Below are 27,417 nucleotides of genomic sequence, written 5' to 3' on the forward strand. Positions count from 1 at the left end.
GGCATTCCTCTCTTGGGAACTAACACCTCTGGGCCAGGAGAGCCCAAAGTTGCCTTATGCTGTGGTGGGTCAGGCAACACATGGTTCATGACGGGCAACTCCTGTCACACATGAACTTGGTGACGCTCGGTGGTTTCACAGTCAGGCTCTGTCTACCCTGGTCTGGGTGGCAAACCAGAGCTGTTTTTCAAAAGGGAACCAGTATTGCAGAGGATGGCATAACTTTTCTTTAAAATCCTCAAGGTCTATGCAGTCATTCACCTAAAGAGGTATAGCAAAATCTCCACAAAGCATCCCTTATCTGCCATAGGGACTTTAAGATCAGAAGACCCCAAGTGACAACTACCTGTGATGACGGCCTAGATGTGTTGTAAAGCCTTCTCTTGTTCTGGACCCACCTCAAAAATTTGCACAAGTCAGATTTCCCAGCGAATGGGTTCAAGTAGCACACTTACCATCTATTGCTACCAAGAGTTAAAGAAGCCCACTGGGTTCTTAACAGTAAGAGGCACCAGATGCAGCAATTTGTCTTTCACATACAATGGGATATTTGCAATATGCCCAAGTTCATTGAGACCCTGGAAATTTCAGGGAGGATGCTAGACCAGGATTCTCTGTGGAATTTATTTCCTATCCTATGATATGCTTGGGTTTTAGAAAAGTATCCAGGGCAAATGGTACATCCTGCTCTGCATTTCCATAATAAGTTTACCAGCATGATGATCTGTAACATTCAGAGGTGATTAAAGTGATTAAATTAGAAGGGAACAGAGCCCCCATAAAGGACAATAAAGTTACAGTTGGTTCTGCCAGCTGAAAGAAATTGTTTTCACAGTTGTTACTATCACATCTGAAGAATAAAGGTCTTCACTACAGCAATAGCTGCATATAGGTGGTAGGGGACATGTCGATTCGCTCCAGCAAAATGAACATCTGGAACAGCAGTTGGGAGTCACCTCCTGATTTTTTGATAATCTATCATTCTCTTAGCCTCTTACCTTCAATTGTGTGCATTGAGTGGAGACTGGTGGGAACCACCAACCCTGCATATTTGGGTCTTTGTTGATAACACTCATCTCTTCAATCTTTCCGGAGAATGTGATATTTTGGTTATTTTGATAGAGGTGCTTCCATTTAGCCTTTTCTGTCACAATGTTCCTTGTTCTGTTGGCCAGGGAGCTTATTTGTGGATTCTGCCAGTTGCTGAGGCTCTTGATTCTTCCTGTACTGTCTGGATCTGTTTATACAGATCAAGTAAAGCTTTCCTAGGCTGCTCTTTATTTCAGTCCTAGGGACATTAGCCCAAGATGAGGGCCCTTCAACCTCCCAAGGAAGTCTTCTTTGACTATTGATGCCTGCATGTTTCTCTTATTCTGCAAGTGCCTGAAGACCTACTGTTGCTGTAATGATCGCCACAGCCCCATTTCCCATAACTTTCCTTCTACCTGCACTTCCTTCTGTGATACCCCCAATCAAAATCTGAACTGTGATATCGTTTGCCATGAATTAGTCATGTTCCATCCTGTTCCTCCACCAACCCTCATAAGGAGGACATCATTGAGCTCACAAGATTTTACTAAGTTTACCCCAGAATCTCATTTAAAGGAACGTTTCCTGGTGCCACTTCTGGTACCAATCTGGGTTCCAATTAGAAAAAGATTACACACTTGCAACAAAGCTTATTATTACACACAATCTATTTAGGATGTATTAGGTGTAGTACAACCTAATAAGAGGAGATAGTAAACAGAAAATGAGGTAAAGGGTCATGTCGATTGAGCTTCCTTCAGAACTCTTAAGAGACAAAGCAAAGGCAATTTTACAAGTAGGGAACTAACTCTAATTAGGGAATCAGAGGATCTTACTCTTCCCTTTGAATTCTACAGAGAATCCCCAGCCAGCAAAAAATGGAAACCAGGGAGCAGAGGAAATGTTAACATAATTCATACAGGTTAATTCTGGAGACTGAGCTGAAAACTGACCTGGGAAGGCAAACAGATATATCTTGTAATTAGTGTAATCAGAGAATGGAAATCAGAGACAGATCTAGAACTGTTCTCCAAGGAAATCTGACCCTACACCAGTCTGTACAATAATCCTAAGTGATTTTCACATCCATTCTCCTTATGCCTTAGAAAGGTTGGTGGCACGTCCCCCTACGTGACTTCATAGTCTAAATGCATTCTAGTCAAAGAACTCAACTTGATGGCAGGTTACCCAATTTGACTTTCTCATGTCCAAGCTGTGCATCTTGGACAATCTCCTTAAATTCTGAATTTACTGGAACTAAACTCTTAATTTGTTATCCTAAGACACTATTTCTTCTATATTTTCCACATCTCTCCATATAAGAGCACGTTCAGCTTTCTGCAGAACCCAAACAAGGTCACAGAGATTGTTTTTCTAAGTGTCAGTTATTTTATCTTTAGGTAATTTTTTTTTTTTTTTAAACAGATGGGGGGTCTGTTACCCAGGTTATCCCAAACTTCTGGGTGCAAGAGATCATCCTGCTTCAGCCTTTAGAGTAGCTGGGCCTGTAGGCATGTGCCATTGTGCTTGGTTGGCTATGATCACTTTAAAGTTTTATGTAAGGTGCAAAGAATAGCTGAATGATGGTCTTAAAAATATGGACATCCAGTTGTTTCAACACCACTTGTGGAAGGATTTCATTGAATTGCCATTGCACTTGTTTAATTATCAACCATTAGCCAGTAGTAGTTGCACACACTTGTAACCCCAGCAACTCAGATTAAGGCAGGATTCCAAGTTCAAGGTCAGTCTCAGCAATTTAGCAGGGACCCTGTTTCCAAAAAAAAAAAAAAAAAAAAAAAAATCCCCAGTACAGCAGGGGAAAATATTTTTCAATTGTTTGCATTTATTTTGTTCCATTCTCATACAGCTCTATCCTTTTGCTAATACCATTAAAACTCCTGACAAGACTTCAAATCAGGTAGTTCTTCAATTTTCTGCTTTTACAAGGCACAGCTTGCCTCCCCATATAAGCTTAGAATCATCTTGTGGAAATGTACAAAAAGCCTGCTGGAATTGATTGAAAATGCAGTTTAAATAGATCATATTTAACCTCACCTTAGCATTTTCCCTATCCATGAACATTACCTCTCTCTCCAGTCATCTGATTTCTTTCATCAGCATATTTTATGGTCTTAGATACCTGTATATCTAGGTATCTATTGAGGGGAGGGGTAAGGTCTGTGTGAGAAGCTTTGTGTCTGAATTCTTTATTTAGGTCTCCTGATTTCTTTTATCAGTGTTCTGTAGTTTTGTGGGTGTGCTCAGCTTTTCATCTGAAAACAGTTTTGGGAGGTGATGGTAAAAATTCTTGACATTCTAGACATCTCCCTCCTTCCCAACTGATTACTGGGTTCTCTATTTAGGCTATGAAAACTGTGAATGTACAGTGGGACAGTACCTAGGCTAGATGAACACTCAGATTTTAGTTATCTGGGCTTACAGAAATACTGTTGGAAATGTGACTGCTTCACTGTATGAATTACTTTAGTAAATGCTCTCAGACTCCTAAACATGCAGCCTGCTGCCAAGGATGTACAGTACACACACATTTGGAGTTCCAGTGGGCTTTTATTGAGATAAATTAACAAAAATCAAGATTTTACCAACCATCTTTTCTGAACCTTATAAACTCAATTAAGACTCTGGTCTATATACGTGTACATACAACATAACACATCCCATCAAAAACAGAGTCCCACTGGAACACACTTGCCAATTAACAGAAAGCCAATTTTCCCTTTCCCCAAATGTTTTCAAATTTGAGTTTCCACTGTTTACTTCTCAGTGGAACTGGTCCCTTGTGACTAGGGACATTGAAATTTTCTCCTGTTTTTACCAAACAAAAATTATTTTTTTCAAGTTTGTTTTGTTTCCAAAAAAAAAAGGGGAAGTGACTTTGTTTTGTCCAGGCACCCCTCCCCAACAATCACTGGTTAAAATACAGTAGCCTGTATCTTAATAACCCAGCCCTACCCCCTCCCTTGCCCTGCCCAGCATTGTCTACTGGAGAATTTAAATACACTTCTGTTGGAATCTGTCAGCTGTGGAGGGGCAGAGTCCAGGTGCCAGGCTAGCTCCCTCTGACCTCATGAACAGTTAAAACCTTTGGACACTTCTTTACCCCAAAGATGAGTTTTTAGATCAGAGAGAATAGCTTTTCTTTGGGAGTTAAGAAAAACAAAAACAAAAACAAAAAAACCCTATCTTTATGAATATAAAGCAGAACTACACAAGCTCACCAAAGTCCACATTAAGTTCAGCAAAAGCTGACTTAACTTCAGCTTCCACAAGGTCAATAATTTTGCTTGACAGATATTTGGCAAGAAAATGATTCCACCATAACAACTGTAAAGATACACAGAACACTGGAAAATGCAGCAAATTAAAATAACATGGCTTAATTCCCAAGAACTTATTTCATCTTTTTGTTACTCATCTAGAAGGTCAGGAGTGCGGCTAAAGGCAGTTTCTGATGAGGTTATGAGCTTCCAAAGTGTTTCTAAATCCTTAGTGCAGACACCCTCCCCTTTGGGACACAGTACCCTCCCCTCCCACCCACATTTAAACAAAAACAAAACAAAACAAAACAAAACAAAAAACAGTGATCAGAATGAGATGTTTTGATTCCAACAATTTATACTCAAGGCTTTGTGCTGAAGTGTCTTGTTTTAACCAAGCACGATGGTATCAAAAACAAAGCAGAGGAAAGATGCTCCCATCTCATTCTGAAAACAAATAATGATTAACTATCCACCCACCCCAACCCTTTGGGACCAATTTGAAATAATTTAGAAAAATATTTTGGTTTTCCTCTCCCACTTCTTTTCATCAAAGATCACTTTGGGATAAATTTATCCCACACCAAAGGGAAAGGCAAGAGTTTCACTTTAGAATACGAGAGAAAAACAAAACAGGCTCAGAGGCAGCAAGGTGTGTAATAAATGATCCATAACCCATTACACTACCACATGACCAGAAAGCTAAACCACAAATTGGATGTAGTTTCAATATTAAAACGGGGTCTAGTTCTCATCCAAATGAACCACTAGGAAGGAAAATAACCATTACTAAAAAAAAAATAAAACAAAACAAAAAACTGGAAAGAATCTGAAGACAATTTCCAATAGTAACAATGCTCCTTATAAGGGATTGGGGGGAAAAAAAAAAAAGAACTAGGCTTTGACCTAGTCTTTAGAGCATCTTTCCATTTAACGATTCCTATTCAAGTCAAGCACCAAAACTGGACAGCTGCCTCTCTAAAAGACAGTGTCCAATTGTGGTGTCCCAGATAGTTTAAGTGCCACTTCCTCATCAGAGGCTGTACTTCAGTAATACTTTCAATTTAAGTCTGTGCTTTAAGAGGGACCCACAGGCATGTGGCACCAGGCAGCAGTCTAAGATTGACAAAGGAGACTGCTTTTTGTTTAGTTACCCACAGGCTCTCTGGCAAGATGCAAAATTGCATTTATACTCCTTTCTTGTTCTACATGAATGATCCCTCTTATCTCACCAGAGGCGGTGGGAGCAGGGGGTGAGGGGTGTAAGAGAGCTGCATCAGTACAAGGCCAAGATATGTTGGTCAAAAGATGACACCTTTAAAGTTCCCTCCCCCACCCCTCCTTGGAAAAAAGTTACTTTCTTAGTATACTGTTTGTATTTAATAACCAATGTTGACTGGACATTATGTGACTTGGATGCCAAATAAAGGAGCTTGCTCATTTTGGGTTTGTACTGTGCAGCTCTTGCTACAGCTGTTAAGGAATTAGGGCTATGTCTGATCAGGAGGCATCTGCAGGATTTTGATTCCCCAAACAATTTGGGGTGAGTCACAAATAGTTTTGCTTAGAATTAGGCAAGAGTCAAAAAAGCAACTTCAAATAATTGATTTCTTTACCCAGAAATTTACTGAGCATGAAAGCATATGCAGGATTTATCTGTAATATTTTAGGGTTTTGAAAAACAATGGAAGATGGAAATCAATTTTTTAAAAATTTGTTTTTTGCTTTTTTTTCTCCCCAAGATGCCTCCTGATTAACCTAGTACACTGGGTTAAAAGGGAATTAAAAACATTAAAAAAAAAAAAAAAAGTTCACTGGTTTTGATTCATCTCACTCCTTTTGCCTGGAGATCAGGCCAAACATCAAGCATGTTGGGAGGGGCACAATTTAAAGCAACACTACTGACTGTAAAGCATTTGCCAGCAATTTACAATGCAAAATGACAGATAACAATTCTTGTCACAACGGAAGAGGATGGCAAGCAGCTTTCTGTAGCATGGAAGTTAACAGCTCTCAAGGGTTGCCCATTTCTGCAGAAGTTTATTTACCAAGATGGGCAGAGGGCAACACATTTACACATTACAAGAGATGATCCACAGAAAATTAAGCTCCAGAACTGCTAACGCTATCAAAGCTGGTACTGGCTAATATTCTGAAATGCAAATCTGTGCTTTGTACATATTTTGCTCAAAGACTGCTATTCCATGTAATTCCCACACTGCACAGATTAATCTTTACCCCCTTTTGTAGAGCTTGAAAAGTTCCTCACACTTTTAGAAAGGAAGAAGCAAAATCAGAGAGCTTCTCAAAAAATCACCTTGAATTAGATTTTTGAAGCTTCCTTGCTCTCTGATGAAGACTACTCCAAATGTACTATATGTGACAGTGTGGCAGCAAACAGTGCATTTCCAGACCTCTGGGTCCCTTTTCTAACACAGGGTCCCCATAGATGTCTGATCTCTACAGTAAGAGGCCAAAGTACTTGTTTTAGAATTTAGTGTTGCAGAAAACTGAGCCCCTCTCATCTTTAGCTGCTCCCATAATCACTCTAATCCCCTTAATCCCAGCAACCTTCATCAAAGAAAAAAATAATATATATATATGTATATATATATATATATGAACCCAGAAAAAAACTTATTTACAAAGTTTATACAAGTATACACACCCAATTTTCTATGGGACACGCTCTGCCACAGAGGAAAGAGGGTCAAGGCTCTGACATGTCTACACATCAAGTGCCATACTGCTAATGGAGGCGTATGTAAACCAGTCTTTAGTGTTCTGCTATAGAGCACAAAGGCTTGTCATATGGCTCCTGCAATGATAGACTGCTCTTTCCTTTGGGAGCGATGATGTTGTATCTACTCAGCCCAGAAGAAATTTTTACTTGGGATTGTTTTTTTAAATACATGTATTTACAGTGCGGATGAACTGCAGTTGCATATCAACTCCTCCTCATAAACAAAAAGAAAATGGTGTTTAACATTACTAGTAAGTTTCATCTTTCAGCCCTGGGTTTCAGTATTGGGTAGAAAGGGAAAAGAGAGACTTCTACTTGAAACCAAAATGAAGAGACAAAAAAAGTTTAAAAGAGGGGGGGAGGGGAAGAAGGAAAATTGTTGATTCCGGGCTGTGTCTAAAAGATGATATTCTGAATGGTCTCATAGCATAAGGCACTTCGCACAAATAAGTAATAAGCTCTTCAGGCTTAAAAAACGGATGAGTAATTAGGGAGAAGTTGAAATGCACTTGAAGAGTCAGCTGTTGGAGAATTTTGAAATTGTAGACAAGCTTGTGTGTTCAAGATTCTTCTCTTTTTAGGGTTTCTCCCCTTCTCTTCTTTTTCCTCCTTCCTTGTCCCCTTTCCCCAAAAAACATTTTTTTTTTTTAAAACCAGTTAGTGCAACTAATGTTCAGTCAGCACACAGTGCAAACAAGTGGAACAAAAAAGGTATATTCCTTCTTTTCAGTTTTTTTTCCTCTTCACCAGTTAAAAAAAGAAAAATGTCTGAGCTCTTTTAAGTCTTCATAGCTCCAAAATAAAAGAAGATGAAAAACCCACAAAGAGAAGAGCACCCCCCCAAAAACGATGTGTCACAGATCCAAAGGAGCGTTCTGGAGTTTGTCAAAGCCTACAGAAAGAGCGAAGAAACCTGAAATTAACATTTTTGAAAGCAATGCAAAGCTAGGATACACACATTTCACAATTTTCATCCCAAATCTTTGTCTAGTAGTTTTCTACTGAGTCTTTGTCTACTGAAAATGCAATTAAAGAACTTCTCCTAGGCATCACTGAGACAGAATGAGATCCTGAATGTTCTTGTGGCAACCCTCATTCATGACAATTAAGTCAAGGAAAAAAATGTCTATTAAAGGCTGGGGTTGTAGCTCGGTGGAGAGCTTACCTACTGCGTGTGAGGCACTAGGTTTGATTCTCAGCACCACATAAAAATAAAGGTCCATCAACAACTAAAAAATATTTTTAAAAAATGTTTATTTAATGAGCTGAATAGTGTGCCAAAGTACTAACAAATATTGTAGTTTTGTTTGTCTAAGGGTTTTGCATTTGATATTTAACTTAGGAAAAAAAGTGAAGAGTAATTCAAGAATTCTTTAAGCTTAACATATTCACTATAATTTCAAAATTACTGCCACATTAAATTGGACTTTCCTAAGGAAAAACTTTGAAATATTCTATATTGCGTAACATGGAGCCTTATTTTTATGCATTTCCTAACAGAGCCCAAGTGTCACCAAAAGATGAAGGAAGACGGTGTTCAGGAAATTAGAGGCATTTAAAATGACAGCCATCCTTATAACTGATTACACACTTGGTAAAATAATTTTACTGCATTTATTAATGCACACTTTGGAACTGAACAGTGAATGCTGAAAGCAAATTACTTTGGGTGAAAAAGTAACAGTAGAAAATCTTTTCACACTCCAAATTGCCAAAAAAAGAAAAGAAATTTTCTTAAACTTTATTTTTGGAATCTAAATGCGTGTTAAGTACTGCTATCCCATTAATTAGGAAGCTACATTCCAGAACATTCAAATATTCTATGATATTACTGCCTCACCCAAGCGATGTCTGCTTCTGACTGTCATTTATGCTATTTGCTATCATACATGGTAGTACATCAAATTTCCCCTAGGAAAGAGAATCTTATTTCTTTCCTTTATATTTAAAGGTTCTGCTCACTTTACTATTGTCAAGTACTTACATGCTTGTTAAGGTTTCTCATCTTCTACAGGCTCGCTGTGGTATTCTGCCACATACAGGCTCTTGTCAATGTTGCTTGGAATAGGTTTAATTTCTGTTCCCAGCTGCTCCTCAATACTTTTCAGGTTGAAACGATCATCATATGTGATCAAGTTGATGGCTAAGCCAAGATGACCAAAGCGACCTTAAAAAAAAAAAAAAAAAAAAAACAAGAAAAAAAAAGGAAGGAGTTAAATATAACAACATGCAGGTGACAAGTCTTTAACCTGACAAAACCACAAAGGATTAATATCTATGTTCAGCACCATCTAAGTGTAAGAAAACATTTCTTATGGTCTCCTCATATACATATTACCCCATTATCTTCAGGTCTAAATCCAAAGTAGTACAGTTGGCCTTCTGCATCTGTGGATACAACCAACTGTGGATCGAAAATAGTTGGATAAAAAGTGTAACTGTACTGAATGTGTACAGACATTTTTTGGCCATTATTACCTAAATAATACAGTATAACAACTACTTCCATTGTATTAGGTATTATAAGCAAGCCAGGGATCATTTCTAAGTATATAGTAGCAATGTGCATAGGTTATGTGCCAAGTACCATGCCATTTTATACAAGAGATTGAGCACCCAGATTTTGATATCCACAAGAAGTACTGGAACCAAAACCACATGGATACTGAGACAGCTATATTTTACCTTCTTCAAATGACAAAATAGATGTTCACTTGCATCAAAAATTGCCAAAACATACACACTGAACAGTACCGTCACATACTGTACCATCTAATGAGTCAAGTTTTCACATTAATTTCATCTCAAATTAAGTAGTTATTTTAAACTCTTCTTAATAATTAAAGTCGAAATTATAAGTCAATCAAATAAATCAATTATTGTAATTTCACCGTTCTAGTAGATACTGTATTTTTTTAATAATTACACTTCTCAAAAACCAACTCCCACCAAACCATCCCCTTCCTCTCCTCACCTGATCTTCCAATACGATGAAGATAGGTCTCTGCCAGCTTTGGGAAGTCAAAATTTATTACCACATTCACAGCTTGTATATCAATACCTCGGGTAAACAGATCTTTAAAAAACAAACAAAAAGATAATTTTCACTATACCTTTTAATTTAAACATACTTCTTCTTGACACCATACTTTAAACACTCATTTCTAGTGTAACCTAGTTTTAAAATTTCAGTTATTAACACGCACTTGCAAATTACCAACACCTTTCATGATTACATCGACATAAACAACTTTCTACTTTAAAGTTACCTTTTCAGTTCTACAAGTAGGTTTTAAATAATAGTCCAAGGTAATTGGGCAAATGCAGGAAGAAGACATGACTGGTACATTAAGTTCATAAACGAGTTTCAGGAGTAAATAATTTCCTTTAAGTCTATTTTCTAGCATTTATCCAAGATATATAAAGCTAGAATACTTCAAAAAGAGGCAATTTCACTAATCAGCATGTTTAGTTTAGAATTCATTCATTCCATTCTGCTAAATGATTCACAACAGACCTAAAATAAGTTAATGTGTAAAATTCCTTCTACTCCTTTCTAATCACAGAATTACTATGCTAGTTTGAATTCTGGGGGAGAAAAAAACTCCAAAACACCTAGACTGAGATAACAGTCAAGTTTTCTTGTTTCCATCAGCTCCATACTCCAAAAGAATCCACGACAGCTGGGCATGGTGTCACATGTCTTTAATCTAAGTTACTTGGTAGGCTGAGTCAAGGGGATGGCAAGTTTGAGGCCAAGCTAAGCAACATAGTTAGACCCTGTTTCACAGTGAAAAATAAGAAGGGCTGGGGATGTAGTTCAGTAGTAAAACACAACTGGGCTCAATCTCCAGTACCATAAAAACAAAAACAAAACCATGATACAGACTGGTGTCTCTAATATACTGCTTTAAATCTGTAATTCAAAAAAATTGCTACTAGAAGCCAGGCCCGGTGGTGTAAGCCTGTAATCCCAGCTGCTTGGAAGACCGAGGATCACTAGTTCAAAGCCAGCCTCAGCAACAGTGAGGCGCTAAGCAACTCAGTGAGATTCTGTCTCTAAAAATATAAAATAGGGCTGGGGATGTGACTTAAGTGTCCCTGAGTTCAGTCTCTTGTACCCACTCCCACCAAGTGTTACTAGATAAAATTTAAATTGCGAGTTGAGGTTCTCTACTCCACTTTGGTTCTAATTTAATTCTCTAACACATTTCTACCAAACTCATTCACATATTCCTTCTCAAACTTACCTTCAAGGCCCTTTATGGATCATTTTTTAAAAAAATTCGTCACCTACCTAAATATTTCTTCCTCTGTAGGTCTAAAACTTACCTAGGTTATAAAGCTAATTAAAATTCCATCTCTTCTCAAACCACCTCACAGCTATTCACTTTGCTCTCTAATGAACACTTAGGATTTCTTACTATTGTACTTCATATGTGCTAATCACTTTTACTTTACCTCTCTCTTTTGAATTCAGCCCAACTAATATTTTTTTTTAAAAAAAGTTTGACTGCAATATGATTATGCCCTTTCATTTATGTACTAAGGCTGCTTCAGAGAGCTACAATGACAGAGTTGAGTACTTGTCTAAAATATTTACTATCTGGCACTTTATAGAAAAAGTGTGGAGGACTTGCCTTAAAGTAGTTTATCTTTGGGTCTGATTAAATCACGGTTCCCTGAACAAAGGGTGGAAACGTTTATTTGTACATTTCACACCTATATGTTATGCAGAACTTATTTACATAAAAAACCTTATCTGAGGGCAACCATATAATTAACGATTAAAAATAAAACCAATTAACCAGTGTAACAATTCTTCTCAATGTGCAAGTACTAAGAACTTTTACTGTTTACTTTTTGGGTACTAGAGATGGAACTCATGGCCTCTGAGCCTCAACTTCCTTTTCTTAAAGAAAGAATAATTCATTCTCTAATAAGGGAATGCCTGATGGCAAATGGCACCATGTTCCTATAAATTCTGATTAACTTCTCTAAATGTTTTACTGATTAACTATTTCTTCTTCTAGATTATGGGTTCCCTAAGTGTAGTGAAAATACATATAATGTGTAATAAATTTTTAAAACCATGTATACAAATACATATCTTTACCATTTTCAAGTGTCTATATGTGATATATAGATATATGTAGTAAAGGTTAATACTTGTTGAATATCAACAAACATCTGTTGAAAGAACAACAACATATTTAGAATCTAGTTTATAAAGCATCTCCATCTTATTAAAAAAATAAAAAAATAAAAAACAGAAAATATGACTTGTCCCAAGTCACAATTAGAGGTTAAAAAAAAAAAAAAGTGAAGATTGGAACCTAATCTCAAAACTCTAGGTGTCTAATATCTTTTCCACTAAATCAGGTATTTATATTTTAAGTACTATACTTAAAGGTCAAGTTGCCAATAAAAAGTAAGCATAAATGTATTAATTCCTAGCTTAATTAATCGTCCTTTCAGAAGGCAAAGAAATAAGATAGACTATAAATATGCATGATATTTTATAATCATTTTCTTACTTTTTGTCAATTACCAAATTTAATAATCCAGGAAAAAAAGTGTTGAAGTTTATTTCTAGAATAGCATTTTTAAAAATCCAGATTTTGAAATATTCTAAACCTTTATCTAAGTGATTATTGTTTAGGTGTATATGTACAAAAATTAATCAAGTAATATACAAATCAGTGTATTCTTCTGTATGTGTATCTCAAACTCCAAGTTCTTCATTTTACATTAGATTATTAATCTCATACCAATAAGATTAGATTTCAAGTGTAGAGATGGAAGGGGTACTGAATCCATTTGCTTTGTCTGACTTGACTATCTACCTGAGTTTTCAATTTGTTTTTCTTTATGTAGCAAAATAAAAGAAAGAGATTAGTCTGTTTCTGGGGAAGAAAAAAAGAGAGAACTTCAAAATCATAAGTGATTTCTTAGTATTCATTTTGTGTTAGCTCATTCCTGTATGCTAAAACTACTCAGAAAACATACAAATTCCAAAAATAACTTAAGAGATGAGTTATGAGTGCCAGTGTGGGGAAGGAAAAGGCAGCAGAATGAACTGGACATAACTTCCCCATGTTCACATATAAATATACGATGTAACTCCACATCACATATAACCACAAAAATGGGAAGTTATATTCCGTGCATAAACAATAGCAAAATACATTCTACTATCATGTATAACTAAAAAGAACAAAAATAAATAAATAGTTATGAATTCCAGAATACATATTCTGCACATTCAGATAAGGAGGACCAACTTTGGGGGTTAACTCAAGTTCATTCTTTTGTAATTTCCACAAACCCAGAGTTCTGGGGACTCGAACCCGGGCCTCCAGCATGAGAGGCAGACCCTCTAGGAGATGGGCTATATGGCCTGCACTTCAAGTTCATTCTTAATTTCAGAAATTCTCCAAGTGGTACTATGGTTTGCAGGTCTACGTCACAAGATGCACTACACGACAAGAGAAAGCAAGCAGAAGTAGGGAGAAAAACAATAGATAAAATATAAAAATCCTTACCAGTGCAAACAAGATTGCGGCATAAGCCATTTCGGAAATCATGAAATACACGATTTCGATGTTCCTAGGAAGAAAAGCACTCTATTTAATTAAATAAAGCTAATATACAGCCTGAATTTTTCATCATTGTTTCTCCTAACCCATCATTCTTTTTTAAAAAAATTAAATTCCCGTGGTACTGGGGACTGAACCCAGGGTCACCCTACCACTGAGTTACAGCCTTTTAATTTTGAGATAGTTGCTGCGGTTGGTCTTGAACTTGTGATCCTCTTGCCTCAGGTTCCTGGATCCCTGGGATAACAGGCAGGTACCATTACCTTTGGCTTCAATCAGATCTTTATACCCAAAAATGATCCATGATATTAAGCTTATTTTCTCTCTCTTTTTTTTTTTTTTGATACTGAACCCAGGGTCTTGCACATGCTAGGTAAGCACTCTACCACTGACCTACATTCCTAGACTACATTAAATTTCTTTCAAAACCAAATTTAAGTTCCTCATCAGTCTATAGAAACTTCTATGAAATTTTAGTGTTGTAGACAGCACATTAAAAAAAATGTAATATTGTCAGAGTCCTAAATTATTTCCTATTAAATCAAATTATGACATTCAGAAATTGCTTCCTTTTCTTATAGGCAAATAGTAAAGAAAAAAACAAAACAAAAAAAAAAAAAAAACACCTATCAGGTTAGGGACCATATACAGTAGTTCAACCTTTTCCTTTGTTTTGCTTTCTATGGTCTGTTACCCATAGTCATCTCAGTCCAAAAATGTTAAATGAATAAGACACTCCAGAAATAAATGTAAGTTTTAAACTGCATGCTCTTCTGAACAGCAATGAAATCTTGCACCATTTCATCTGAGAAGTGAATCATCCCTTTGACCAGTATATCCAAACCATACATACTATGGGTATATACTACCCATATCACTTAGCTATCTCAGTTATCAGATCAACTGTCATTTCATAGTGCTTATGTTCACGCAGCTCTTATGTAATAGCCTAAAGTTGCATCACTCATAATGCCTATGTGATTCACCTCACTTCATTTAATCATGTCAGCACTGTATCACCTCACATCATTATAAGAAGGGCAAGTATAGTACAGTAAATATTTTGAGAGGGATCAGTCACATAACATTATAGTCTACTATTATAATTATTCCATTTTATTAGTTACTAATCCATCACAATGACTAATGTTTAAATTGTAAATGTGTAATACATAGAAAAAATAGTATTTAGGGTTGGTTTTATGACGTTTCAGGCCTCCACTGAGGATCTTGGTACCTCCTCAGGTAAGAGAAAAGTATTATAGCAATAAGTTAAAAATCTAGACCAGAGATTTCTGTAATAAAGGAAATGTTCTTTATTATACTCTCCAATATGAAAGTCACTAGCCATAGGTAGCTATCTGAGCACCCGAAATATTGCTGATTTGTCTAAGACACTAATTTTTAATTTTCACTTTAACTAATTTAAATTGTCACATACGGCTAGTGGTTATTGTAAGAAACACTGCAAATCTAGAGCTTACCTAGGAAAAAAGAAGAAAATTTCACTTCTGTATCATACCCCTTCTAAGGTATGAATGTGTACCATTAACCTGATTTTATTTTTAGATAACTGAATCTCAGGCAGTGTTGTAATGAAGAGTCCCTTGCTACAAAAGAATGATACTATTTTTCCCTCCTCCTAGTGCTGGGGATTGAACCCAGGGCCTTCTCTGCCACTGAGCTACACTCTCAGCCAAGAACAGTTTACTCTTAAATCCAGGGCACTTGGATTTAAAACAAAACAGCCCAGTGCAGTGATGCATGCCTATAATCCCAACAACTCAGAAGGCAGTTGGCAGGATTGCAAGTTCAAGGCCAGTCTAGGCAATTTAGCAAGACCCTATCTCAAAACAAAAAATAAAAAGGACTGGGGATATCATTCAGTGGTAAAGTGCCCCTAGGTTCAATCTTTAGACATGAATAAAAAAATATCTAAGAAATAATTAGACAGGTTTTTTTTTTTTTTTGTTAAATCTGTTCAAGTTCTAATTTTATACTTACCTGCCTCATTTTAGCATGGATATAGAAGCAGGAATAACCCAGTTGAGAAATCTTCTTGGCTAGCAATTCAACTCGCTGAGAAGAGTTACAGAAAATGATCGACTGGTTTATCTGAAGCTGAGCACAGGAAAAATTAATTGGTATGAGAAAGAAAAGCAAAGGTCTTCATTTGTTTTGCCTATTAACTAGCAATCAAGAACTGTTGAAAATGTTGCCTAGCCAGGCCCGGTGGTAGACACCTATAATCCCAGTGGCAGACACCTATAATCCCAGTGGCCAGGGAGGCTGACACACCTAAGCAATGCAGCAAGACCCTGTCTGTAGATAAAATATATTTTAAGAAAGGGTTGGGGATGTGGCTCAGTGGTTAATTGCCTCCGTGTTCAATCCCAGGTACCAAAAATAAACAAAAAATTACCTAAAATTTAGAATTTCATGATAGCAGATGGAAGGTATAAAAACTGTAAAATGTTTTGTTTACTTAAAATAATTGCAGATAATTATTGTAGAACAACTATAACTCATGTTTGCCAAAAGTTTATCCAACCCACATTTTCTCTACAAGGCAAATCACTCTTGTGTTTAGGAGAAGTGAGCAAATACTTCAGCACTACATGCAGGGGCCATGGGAAATAGTCAATCATCAACACAAAAACAAAACAGAAACACAAAATTTGAAAGATATGGCATTAAGAGTGCAAAAAGGACACCTGTTTATAGTATGAGAGCTATAACAAGAAGGCAGAGTGTCCTCTTCCTGGACCTCAGTTGGGAAATGTACATCTAGGGAGTCAAATATTTTGAAAAACTGCACAATCCACAAATGATCATGAAAGTGCATTCAGCATTAATTTTGGAGTTAAAAGTAAATTTTAGTGACCAGGCAAATTCATAAACTGACCGTGAATAATAAGGATAACTATAAGCAAGGTTACATTATTGTAGACTAAAATTAAAGTGCCTGTGTTGATCATAAAGTTTCAACTTCAGATCAACTAAAATTGCTATTTAATGATGATCACAACAAAGTTGATTTAACTGTCTGTTTTACTGGAATTAAGTGATAGATAATATTCAGCAACAGAAACCTACTACTTACCCTGGAGAAAAGTGTATTGAGGCAGTGTACTTTTTGGCGCTCAGTTACATATGCGTAGTACTGGGTTACTCCCTTCAGAGTTAGTTCCTCCATCAGGTTTATCTCATAGGGCTTCTGCAAATGGGAATTCTGAAAATAAGAAGAGACACTTAAATGAAAGCAGAATTTTTCTAACTCAAAAAGCCAAAAACATGAAATAGTGTAAAGCATATACTCTAAGATGTAATTATGGATAAAAGCACTGGATGGCACTGAATACAAGTACAGATTTATACTCACCATGAACTTTTGTACACTAAGAGGGAAAGTAGCAGAATACAGTAAAATCTGCCTGTTTTTAGGTAGCGTGAGAATAATATCCTCCATTATCTGCACAAAATCCTGTGACAGCAACTTATCCGCCTATAGTATAAAGAGAAGACAATTTTTAATGTGTGGACAAAGAATAAAGAATAAACCAACAAAAACATCCATGGAATGTCCCTGGTTATAAATAAGTTCACTCCAATATTGCACAGAGCACAATGGCACCAAGACAAATTCCCATTGATTCAGAAAGGGATAAGTCTACCATTCCCCATTTTTAGGAAAAAGAAAAAAAATTCCAGATGAATAAAATCCACCACCACTCTCCCCCAGAACAGAATTTTTCAGGTGATTCCCATTAAAAAGTTAGTATGGTATAGTGGTTAAAAACAGGTTTTAGAGTCAACCACCTGGGTTAAAATGTCTCCTTTATTTATTAACTGTGTTGGGATATTACTCAATCATTTTGTACTTTGCTTTCCACAACTATCAAGTTATCTTCATACTGTAATAACTGTATTATATGATACCCACACCTTACTGGGTTGTTATAAAAATTAAACAAAAGTCTGATCAGAATTACAGTAAGATCAGTGACATAGTTATTCAAAACACAAACCAAATGGGAAAGGTAACTATACTAGAACATTAACAACACTGATTCTACATTTATAAAAAACTATCAGATTCCAGCGATAGCAAGTCGAGTAAGTTTTTAAAAGGTACTTATAACCTGTTCAGACAACACACATAATGGAGACAAAAAAAGCAAACAATATTATAGACTAATCAGAATTTAGAGACATTATATGCTTTTAAAAATGTATCACTGGGGGCTGGGGAGATAGCTCAGTCAGTAGAGTGCTTGCCTTGTAAGCACAAAGCCCTGGGTTCAATCCCCAGCACCCAAAAAAAAAAAAAAAAAAAAAAAAAAAAAAGTATCACTGAATATAAAGAGTTATATGAACTTGGCTTTGAGGTTATTCAGTAACTCCTCATCTTAAAAAATAACTATCTGGTATCCCTAAAAGAAAAAAGGCTGAATTCCTAAATGCCCATCATATACTACCTTGAAGGGAAGGATAAACATGCTTTTATAAGCAAACCAGTTTGAACTGACTAGTCATGTTATTAGAAGGTCATAAACAGAAATAGTCTCTGCTGTTTCATTGGAAATTATAAGCAAAGCATAGAACAGTACAGAAAAATATCTTTCCAAATGGAGACATTACCTCATCCAAAACTATCATCTGGACATGATCAACCTTTGCTACTCCTTTCTTGATAAGATCCAGGATTCTGCCAGGGGTAGCAATCACCACATGCACTACAACAAGATTTAGAAAACATTCTCATTGATTTTAGTTTGACCAAAAGGATATAAAGGCTTATAATAAATACCTTTTAACATAAACACTGATGTAGAGACAGGAATAATATAAAAAGGCACAAGGATGTGTTTTAGGATATGTATTTCCATTTTACTTCAGGACAGTTAAAAAAAAAAAACTTGTTGCACCTCTACACTGGGTAAGCTATAGCTTCCCAGATCATCTGCTCCAAATAGGGAACATACATCCTTGTCTGAGGACAATCCAGAATAAGCAAGACATACTAGGCTTCAGACATGGTAGAAATGCCTCTAATCTACAGCAGTAGTGTTCAGGAGATACTGTTATAAGGATAAAAGAATTTTAAACAGTTGTGCAATATGAAGAATGTATTGAAGTAAACAAAGATAATTATATATAAAATTCTGACTAAAATCTATATGACCTTATTTAAGTAATCTCATTCTTGCTTGAGGTACCTTTTCAGTACTGTACATGGAGCTCTCTTCATGGAAGTAAATATCAATCAGTTATACTTTTTTTTCCATGCTGGGGATTTGAACCTAAGGCCTCGCAAGCACTCTACCAACTAAGCTATATCCCCAGCCCAGCTTTACTCTTTAATGGCTAAATGGAAGACCATTCACATCAAAACCCAATGTATTTAGTTATAGCCAATTAACTGATTTTTCAGCACTATACATCATTTAGTATACATACAATCTTACAGTCTTGTATTTACCCAATTATTTCTTTAGGAAAGAATCTTGAAAACATACATTTATAATATTGAAATATACTGCCAAACTGACTACAATAGAGATCAATTTATACTTGCTAATTGTAAGATAGCCTATATTTCCAATAACTGATGTTAACCATTACCAGTATTTTTTCGCATTACAAATTAGATCAATCTAAATTTGCTATTTTCAGTTACATTAAAGGATAGGTTGAATATCCTTTAATTATCATCAATTTGCCCTTTATTTTATAAAATGGTCATTTTCTTCTTTAATATTTTTTTAGTTGCAGATGGACACGATACCTTTATCTTATTTATTTTAATTTGGTGCTGAGGATCAAACCCAGTGTGCTAAGCGAATGCTCTACCATGGAGCCACAACTGCAACCACTCTATTCATTTTCTACTGCAGTGTTTCTGTTACTTAATTCTTAAAAACATTTTTACTAATTAATTGTAAGGAAGCAACATGACTAAAATTATACCTATATTACCTTATATTAACCATTTCCTACCTGTATCATCAAGCCTCATTATGTCATCCCGTAAATTGGTTCCTCCTGTGGTTGCCATTACTTTGGCCCCTCCCATGTGTTTGCTGACCTGGATGCAAATTTGACTGACCTGTAGAGCAAGTTCTCTAGTGGGAACAATCACCATTGCTGGAAAAAAGCAAAGAATGGAAAATGGAAAAAAGATGTCATACTTTAAGAGTTAAATATTGTACCTTGTAAATAAGATACTGAGAGATATTAAAAGTCTAATTATAACAGGCCTAACAGATATATTAACAATATTTTTAACAGTTCTAACTACACTTGTCTCACAGGAAGAGATTCACTAATCTTAGCATACAAGTAGGAAACTCCTACTACCCAGGTTATTTGTACCATATAAGAGGATGGAAAAATGATAATTATAGATCAAGAAAGCTGAATACTTAAATGCTTTAGAGGTGAAATCTTAATTCTATTATTTTACCCTGGGTACAACTACAGAAATTTATTTTTTCTCTACTAAGTCTTAAAATCTCCAAATCACGACCTTTAAGTAAGACTGTTGAGGTTTCTACAAGGAACTTTGCAGAAACACAACTATGACAAGAAACAATTCAGTTCTATAGTTTATAACAGTGTCCACTAATTTCCTATCAATAGGACAAAAGTACTTAGTTTGCCTATGGCACTGAAATGTTATCAAAATTTTATTATATGAAAGTATTCTGAAGCCAAGCACAGTGGCACAGGGTTGCCTATAATCACAGTGATTCAGGAGGCTGAAGCAGGAGATCGCCAAAGATGAAAATGAGAATTCCCTTTAAAAAGTTGGGAATGGTTTTTACAAGCTAATGGGACCCAAAGCTATGAAAACAAGAAAGAATAACTCCAGATTATGTAAATTCTGTCCAAAAAAAAAAGACAGGAATTATCTTTTACATGGTTCAAAGATTTAAACTGCCATGTTTACTTTAAAATAAAAACGTACTTTTCTCCAACTAACCTTGTATATTGTCCTTCTTCAGGTCTAGCCGTTCAAGTAAGGGAATGAGGTAGGCACCGCTCTTGCCTGTTCCATTTTTTGCTCTAGCTAAGATATCCCTACCAGATAAAGCAATGGGAATGCTCTCCTCCTAAGAAACAAGATAATGCAAAATTATTTTTGAATAAAAGCAGTACATAAGCTAATTATTCTCTAAAACATACCAAAGTATTCCTCTTTTAGTTATTGCTTCTAAGTGTCTTACATTTCCATTTTACATGAATAACAAAAACCAAAGTAAATTAACAAAACCGATGAATATCACCATTATTGTCAAACGATATCCATTGCTCATAAGGATACATTTTCAGCTGCATCCTAAAGTAACAAATGTGTGAATATATATGTGTGTACAAAGGAAACAAAGAAATTGGAGGAAATACACAGGGCCATAAAAAGGACTTGAATATATGGATTAAAAAAGCAAAGAATAAGTCTATTAAAAATTGGGGGAACCCAGTGCCTCGGGAAGCTGAGGCGGAAGGATCATGAGTTCAAAGCCAGTCTCCACAAAAGCGAGGCGCTAAGCAACTCAGTGAGACCCTCCCTAAATAAAATACAAAGTAGGGCTGGGGATATGACTCAGTGATTGAGTGCCCCTGAGTTCAATCCCCGCCCCCCCCAAATGGGGGGGGGTACACCAACAATGTCAAGGAATGACTACAACAGATAATATTTTCAAACCAGTAAGCCGATTTGACTTTGTAGGTTGGGTTAGGGGTATAGCTCAATGGTTAACAGTGTGTTTAGAATGAGGGAGGCCCAAGGTGCAATTCTCAGCACCAAAACCAAAAATAGTAACGTGGATAGCTTATATTTGCATAAAACAGAAATAGGCTGGAAATGTTTAACCTAAGGTTCTATCTGGCATTTGTTTATAAATTACATAAACCTCCAATGTCTGATATGCCTTACACCAAACTTCTTTACCCTGAAATGTGTTCAACTGGGAGCTCAATCCTATTTTGGTTACCTCATCCTACGGTCCCATCTTTGATGACTTCTCATTTTCGTATTTAAGCTTACTTTATCATGTGGGTTTTACAAAGACAACAATACTTCCTATTAACTTGGGACATGGTAAAGGATTCCTAACAGTTACTGAAAACTAAATATATTTATAGAGAGAAAAGTAAAAGGGTGAAAGGATACAAATAAGCATAAAGAAGAACATACAGATAATTTCAGTTAAAAAAGTCTCTATAGAGCTAGGTATGGTTACACATGCCTGTAAAATCAACTACTTGGACAGAGGGATGCAAGTCTGAGGACAGCTGGGAAAACTGAGGGAAAACTACCTGTCTCAAAAGAGTTGGCGGGCTGGGGAGATAGCTCAGTCGGTAGGGTGCTTGCCTTGCAAGCACAAGGCCCTGGGTTTGATCCCCAGCACCGCAAAAAAACAAAAAAAAAGGGTTGGAGATATAGATCAATAACAGAGCACCCTTGGGTGCATCCCCAGTACCAAAAACAAACAAACAAATCTCTATAGACAAACAACAGATAACAGCATCTCAAAAACATAAAACCAGTCACACGATAATGGGCTTTTGTCTTCACAAAAAAAAAAGGTGGGGGGGTCTCGGAAACAATATATGTTGGAAGGATATTTCATCTAAAAACAACTAAGGTTTTATACCTCTGAAAATTGTCTTAAAAAAAAAAACAAAAAAACTCTGTAATCCTTTATCTTAAGGCAAATATCAAGTCAAAAACAATAATTCTGCCACCCTTCCCCCACAATTTGACTTTAAGTCCAGCTAATTAGACAAAATTAGTCTTCTCATTCTAATTTAATGTTAAGATACTTCAGAGACAAAACAATCATCAGACTCCATGTACTTCCTATTAAAGAACAAACAGATCTGTTGATGTTGTGATAAAAGTACTAGATAGTAATCCAAATTAGTTATTTTGAAAGTCTATGCCTTGTTTATGAAAAACTAGATAAAGCAGGCGTGTTGGTACATGACTATAATCCCAGCAGCTTGGGAGGCTGAGACAGGAGGATCCAAGTTCAAGGCCGGCCTCAGCAATTTAGCAAGACCCTACCTCAATACAAAAATAAAAACAGCTAAAGATGTAGCTCAGTGGTAAAGTGCCCCAGAGTTAGATTACCAGTGCTCAAAACAAAAACAAAAACACACCCCCCAAACCTAGATAAGACAGTGTCAGTAGTTCAGTATAAGAAGCAACTGCTGCTTTTACCATTTATTACATCAGACATATTTAAGCCTGAAAACTACTCATTACAGATTTTAGAGAAAGAAACCTATTTTTTCTTCTAAGGACTTCTTTGACTTCTCAAAAACTAAAAGCTTGAGAACATTTAGAATTTTGATTTTTAGATGAAAATGTTTTAGAAAGGTGTTTGTATACACATTAAGACTTTTACCCCCCCCCCAAAAAAAACAAAAAACAAAAAACTGAAATAAAGGGTATTATATTGTTAACTTGTAGTCTCATGTAATGAGGACAAGGTTAATTGTTATTATTAAGTGAAAGAACTCAATACCTTTCCACTTCTAGAATGTTATCATTTTGTACCACAAAACAGAGAAAAACAGATTTAGTGCCTTATTTGCCATTGTTTTGCTTATGGTTGATAAATTCTGAACTAGGGCATGACATGAACATGATACTAGTAATCAAGTACAATTTAGAACCTATTATAGGTTCCAGTTCCCTGAATTTCAAATAAATTAATTACAAATATTTCTTTAAGGCCAAATATAATTCAGCAATCATATCTAATACATTTTATATATCTAAATTTAGTGGGTGACAATCTGCAAATTACTTTAAAAACATTAGACATACTTAAAATGTTAGTGTTTTCTTCAAAGTCCTCCATACGATTCATAATAAAAGGAAGGCTCCTTTTCCTTTCAGTTTCAAGAATACAGAAAGTTTTCACTAATCATTACTAAAATATAAAGCATATGCATTAGCAATGATAGATCAGTACTATTATCAGTACTGTTATGTATTTGAGAAAGGACTTACTAAACTGTTCATTCATTCTGCTGTTTAAAAATGTCACTATCATTTCGCAAAATACACCATGCCACTGTAAAAACAGAATACTAACACTTTGTTAAGAAAGAAAAGATCACAAGAAGAATCACAATTCTCAGTCTTAAACAGGGATTTTTGAGGGGAGCAGCAGGGAGTACTAAGGATTAAACCCAGGGTCTTACACATTAAACTAAACTATATCCCAATTCTTTTTTGAGGCAATGTCTTGCTAATTTACCCAGGCCAGCCTCAGATTTGCAAACCTCCTGAACAAGAAATATTTTTAACAAGCCTTCTTAAAAGCTACAAAACACTATTCAGTGAATTTTAAGTGTCTTGTTGACACCGACAAAACAGTAAGACAAGTCCATCCCCTGTCTGAAGTTAAAATTTAACTGTAAAGTGAATGATTGGAAAAGTTCAACCGTCTGTTAGAAGGAAATGAGATGAAATTTTTAATTTGCAAAACTAAAAAATTAGGAAAATAAAAAAGAGATTCACAATCACTAACTTTATTCCTTTTATGCCTAGGCTAATGACGGAAAGAAATATCTCTAGCACTTTAAATTATTAATATATACATAATTCATAAGCAGCATAACTTCCATCTCCCATCATAATACCCTTTCTACCTAGAACCCCAGTCATAGGAGTCAGAAAGGTTCCAGATGGGCAGAATATAGCTGTTGACCCATGAAAATGTTCCAGTTCCAATACTGTTACCTTAGTCTTACAGACAGATTAAATAATCTGCTTATTAGGGTAAGGCAGTCAAAAGTCAAAAACCTTGGCTTTGACCCTTGGTCTGTCTTACTTCCTTCCTACAGAATTTGAGTCAACTTTGTTAACCTTCAGTTGTTTCAGAGATTCCAACTACTCCCACAGATTCATCCTCTTCTGTGGTTGTGGTACTTGTGGACTGTGGTTTTTTAACAAGTTAACTATACACTATTCAATTCCATAGCATTAAAAAAGTTAAGATGGATGGTCTCTGCTGGGTAGGTTCTTTAAAGGATAACACTTTTCAAGAAAATGAGGGTAGAATTAGGAGTGGAGGACTGACACTTGCTACAACATGAAAAAAACACTAAAAACATTACATTAAATGAGAGAAGCCAGCCACAGACACATACTATGATTCTACTTATATGAAGTGTCCAAAAAAGGCTCCTTTCCCCTTCAGGACTGGGGACTGAACTCAGGGGTACTCTTATCACTGAGCTACAGCCCCCAGCCTTAGTTATTGACTTATTGTTTTGAGACAGGGTCTTCCTAAACAGCCCATGCTGGCCTTGAATTTGTGATCCTCCTTCCTCAGCCTCAAGAAGCCAGGATTACAGGCATACACCACCGATGCCCAAAGATGCAAATGTACAGGAAAAAAAGTGTATTTATGATTGGGGATGCAGCTCAGTGGTAGAATGCTTGCCTAAAATGCACAAGGCCCATGGTCCAAACCCTAGTACTGCCCCCGACCCCAAAAGATTAGTAGTTGCTTAAGGTTGTAAGAAAATGAGGGGTGACTGCTGAAAATGTTTCTTGGGGGGGGGGGGGTGATGAAACATTGCGGAACTGATCATACAACTTGATGCAAAACTAATGAATTGTTTTCTTCAAATATGTGAATTGTATGACATGTGATTTATATCTCAATAAAGTCATCACCTCCTCCCTCCCAAAAAAACAACACCACACAATTTTAGGTCTCTAAGTCTATGTTTCACTTTCAGGTTTAGGGAGGGACTGATCCATAGGTGTAATTATTGTGTGTGTGTGTGCTTTCTTTTTTAACCTAGTAGTCCTTTCCTAATAGAAACCCAAATTCCCTCTAAGGAATCCCTTCTTCACCCACCCCAATATATGGAGTTTGGCCAAACTCCTAAGCCAGGTGGTAAACAGATAACAAAACTGAGGACATCTTAAGGTTCCCTCCTAAGAATCTACATTGTTAATGCATTCATTACAGTTTCCTAAGCCGTTAAGCCCTGCCTCAGTTCTTGGTCATCCCCAAGTATTTCAGGCAAAAGCACATGCTCATTTCTGGGCAACCACTACCGCAGACATCTCTGCCTAGAGTTAAGACAGCTTCTTACAGGTTGTCCCACCATACTCTACTCTAATGGCTACAATCATGTGCCAGTTACAACTAGAAAGGTACACATCATATTATATTAAAATTATCCATACAAATAGTTAGCTGTCCCACCAGATTTTAGGACTGAAACCTTATTTATCATAGAATTTCCAGTATCTTATACTAAGTCACTCAATACATGCTTGTTCAATGATAAAATACTCAGTGATGTCATAGTATTTGTCCTTAGCACAGCATGGATTCAACTTAAACTTGTATCTCTAGTCTTATCAAACTGGTATATGTTTGGTACGTGCTTTTACATAAGTAAATGCATATGCATTTCCTTGTTCTTTTCACTGAAAAGGTTAAGTAGCAAAATGTGTACCCAGTGCCTGGAACGTGGTCCCCAATACTATTCCCCACTAAAAAGAAAACAGGGATCCTTGAATTTCAAGGAGTATAAGATAATCCTGGTGTCACATTATGCCAAAAAGTAAGAAAGTGCTCGAGAAAAATGAAAGGAGTACATCACAAAAACATAGGAACTGGCATGAAAGTGCTTTCCCCCCCAATCTTTTTTTTTATATGTGGACACAATACATTTATTTTACTTATTTATTTTTATGTGGTGCTAAGGATCCAACCCAGTGCCTCATATGTCCTAGGCAAGTGCTCTACCACTGAGCTACAACCCCAGCCCCATGAAAGTGTTTTTAATGGCCAAATCTTTAGGCAATCTGAGCATGAAAACACCATTAAAAAAAAAAAGGAATTCATGAATTCATATTGATAACAGATAAAGGAGGTGGGGAAAGAGAAGGCTCTTCTTTATAGAAGGGTCAAATATGGAGGAAGTGCTAGAGCTGGAAACTCATTTTAACCCAGAAGAGATGAGACCAAGCAAGAATCATCAAAAGATGTTTAAAATGAGAAGAAAATTTTGATGAAGAACAGAATATCTGCATGGTCCTCGAATGTGACCTAGACTGCTTGTCAGTTTTAGGAAAAGTGGAGGGAAAGTAGTAATTAGACATAGCAAAAATAAATAAATAAATAGACAAATAAATCAGACAACACTCTGACAAGGTAATGAATTAACTACAGGAACACTCTGTACACCTTCAAATGCAATACCTTGAGAAGACTGTAACATGACTTCTGCAATATTCTGAGAAAACGTAACTTGAAGTTAATCACATGGAACATCAGACAAACCCACTTGAGAACCCCTTTTTCCTATCAGAAAAAAGGAAGGGGCTGTGTTTGAATATGTTAAAGTCATAAAAGGGGGGAAAAAAAAGACTGGGGAAATGTTCACGATTAAAACAGGTTAAAGAAACAACAACTAGAGAGAAAATGGGGACCAAAATCAAATTCCCGATATGTATGATATATATAATCATGTCAAAAAGAACCCAAATACTATGTATAAATATAATGCTTTAAAAAAACCAGACCAAACAACAACAAAAAACCCGTAACACCTACAATAAATACTTGATTCCAGATTAGATTCTGTACCAGATAGGAAAAAATGCTATTAAAGGCATTTTGGGGTCAATTAATTAGAATATAAATGATAGACACGTTATTGATGTTAAAATGATTAATGATAACTGTACTGTAGTTAGAGAATATTCCTATTCTTA

General features: G+C 36.1%; 1 protein-coding gene across 4 annotated transcripts in view; it reads right to left on the bottom strand.

Moving 5' to 3' along the window:
- Positions 1-3,580: 3,580 nt before the first annotated feature.
- The window catches only part of Ddx6 (DEAD-box helicase 6), a 32,663-nt gene continuing 8,826 nt past the window's right edge, over positions 3,581-27,417 (bottom strand). For all 4 annotated transcript variants that reach the window (XM_047517452.1, XM_047517453.1, XM_047517451.1 and 1 more), the window contains exons 5-14: positions 20,638-20,767; positions 19,653-19,799; positions 18,294-18,388; positions 17,035-17,157; positions 16,756-16,884; positions 15,657-15,773; positions 13,599-13,662; positions 10,028-10,129; positions 9,038-9,220; positions 3,581-7,945 (exon numbers count right to left, since the gene is read on the bottom strand). In XM_047517452.1, coding sequence (XP_047373408.1) covers positions 9,045-9,220; positions 10,028-10,129; positions 13,599-13,662; positions 15,657-15,773; positions 16,756-16,884; positions 17,035-17,157; positions 18,294-18,388; positions 19,653-19,799; positions 20,638-20,767 — 1,083 coding nt within the window. In that variant the 3' untranslated portion in view covers positions 3,581-7,945; positions 9,038-9,044. The remainder of the gene's footprint in view (positions 7,946-9,037; positions 9,221-10,027; positions 10,130-13,598; positions 13,663-15,656; positions 15,774-16,755; positions 16,885-17,034; positions 17,158-18,293; positions 18,389-19,652; positions 19,800-20,637; positions 20,768-27,417) is intronic.

The sequence above is a fragment of the Sciurus carolinensis genome, chromosome 11 (genome assembly GCF_902686445.1).
Source record: "Sciurus carolinensis chromosome 11, mSciCar1.2, whole genome shotgun sequence".
NCBI lineage: Eukaryota > Metazoa > Chordata > Mammalia > Rodentia > Sciuridae > Sciurus > Sciurus carolinensis.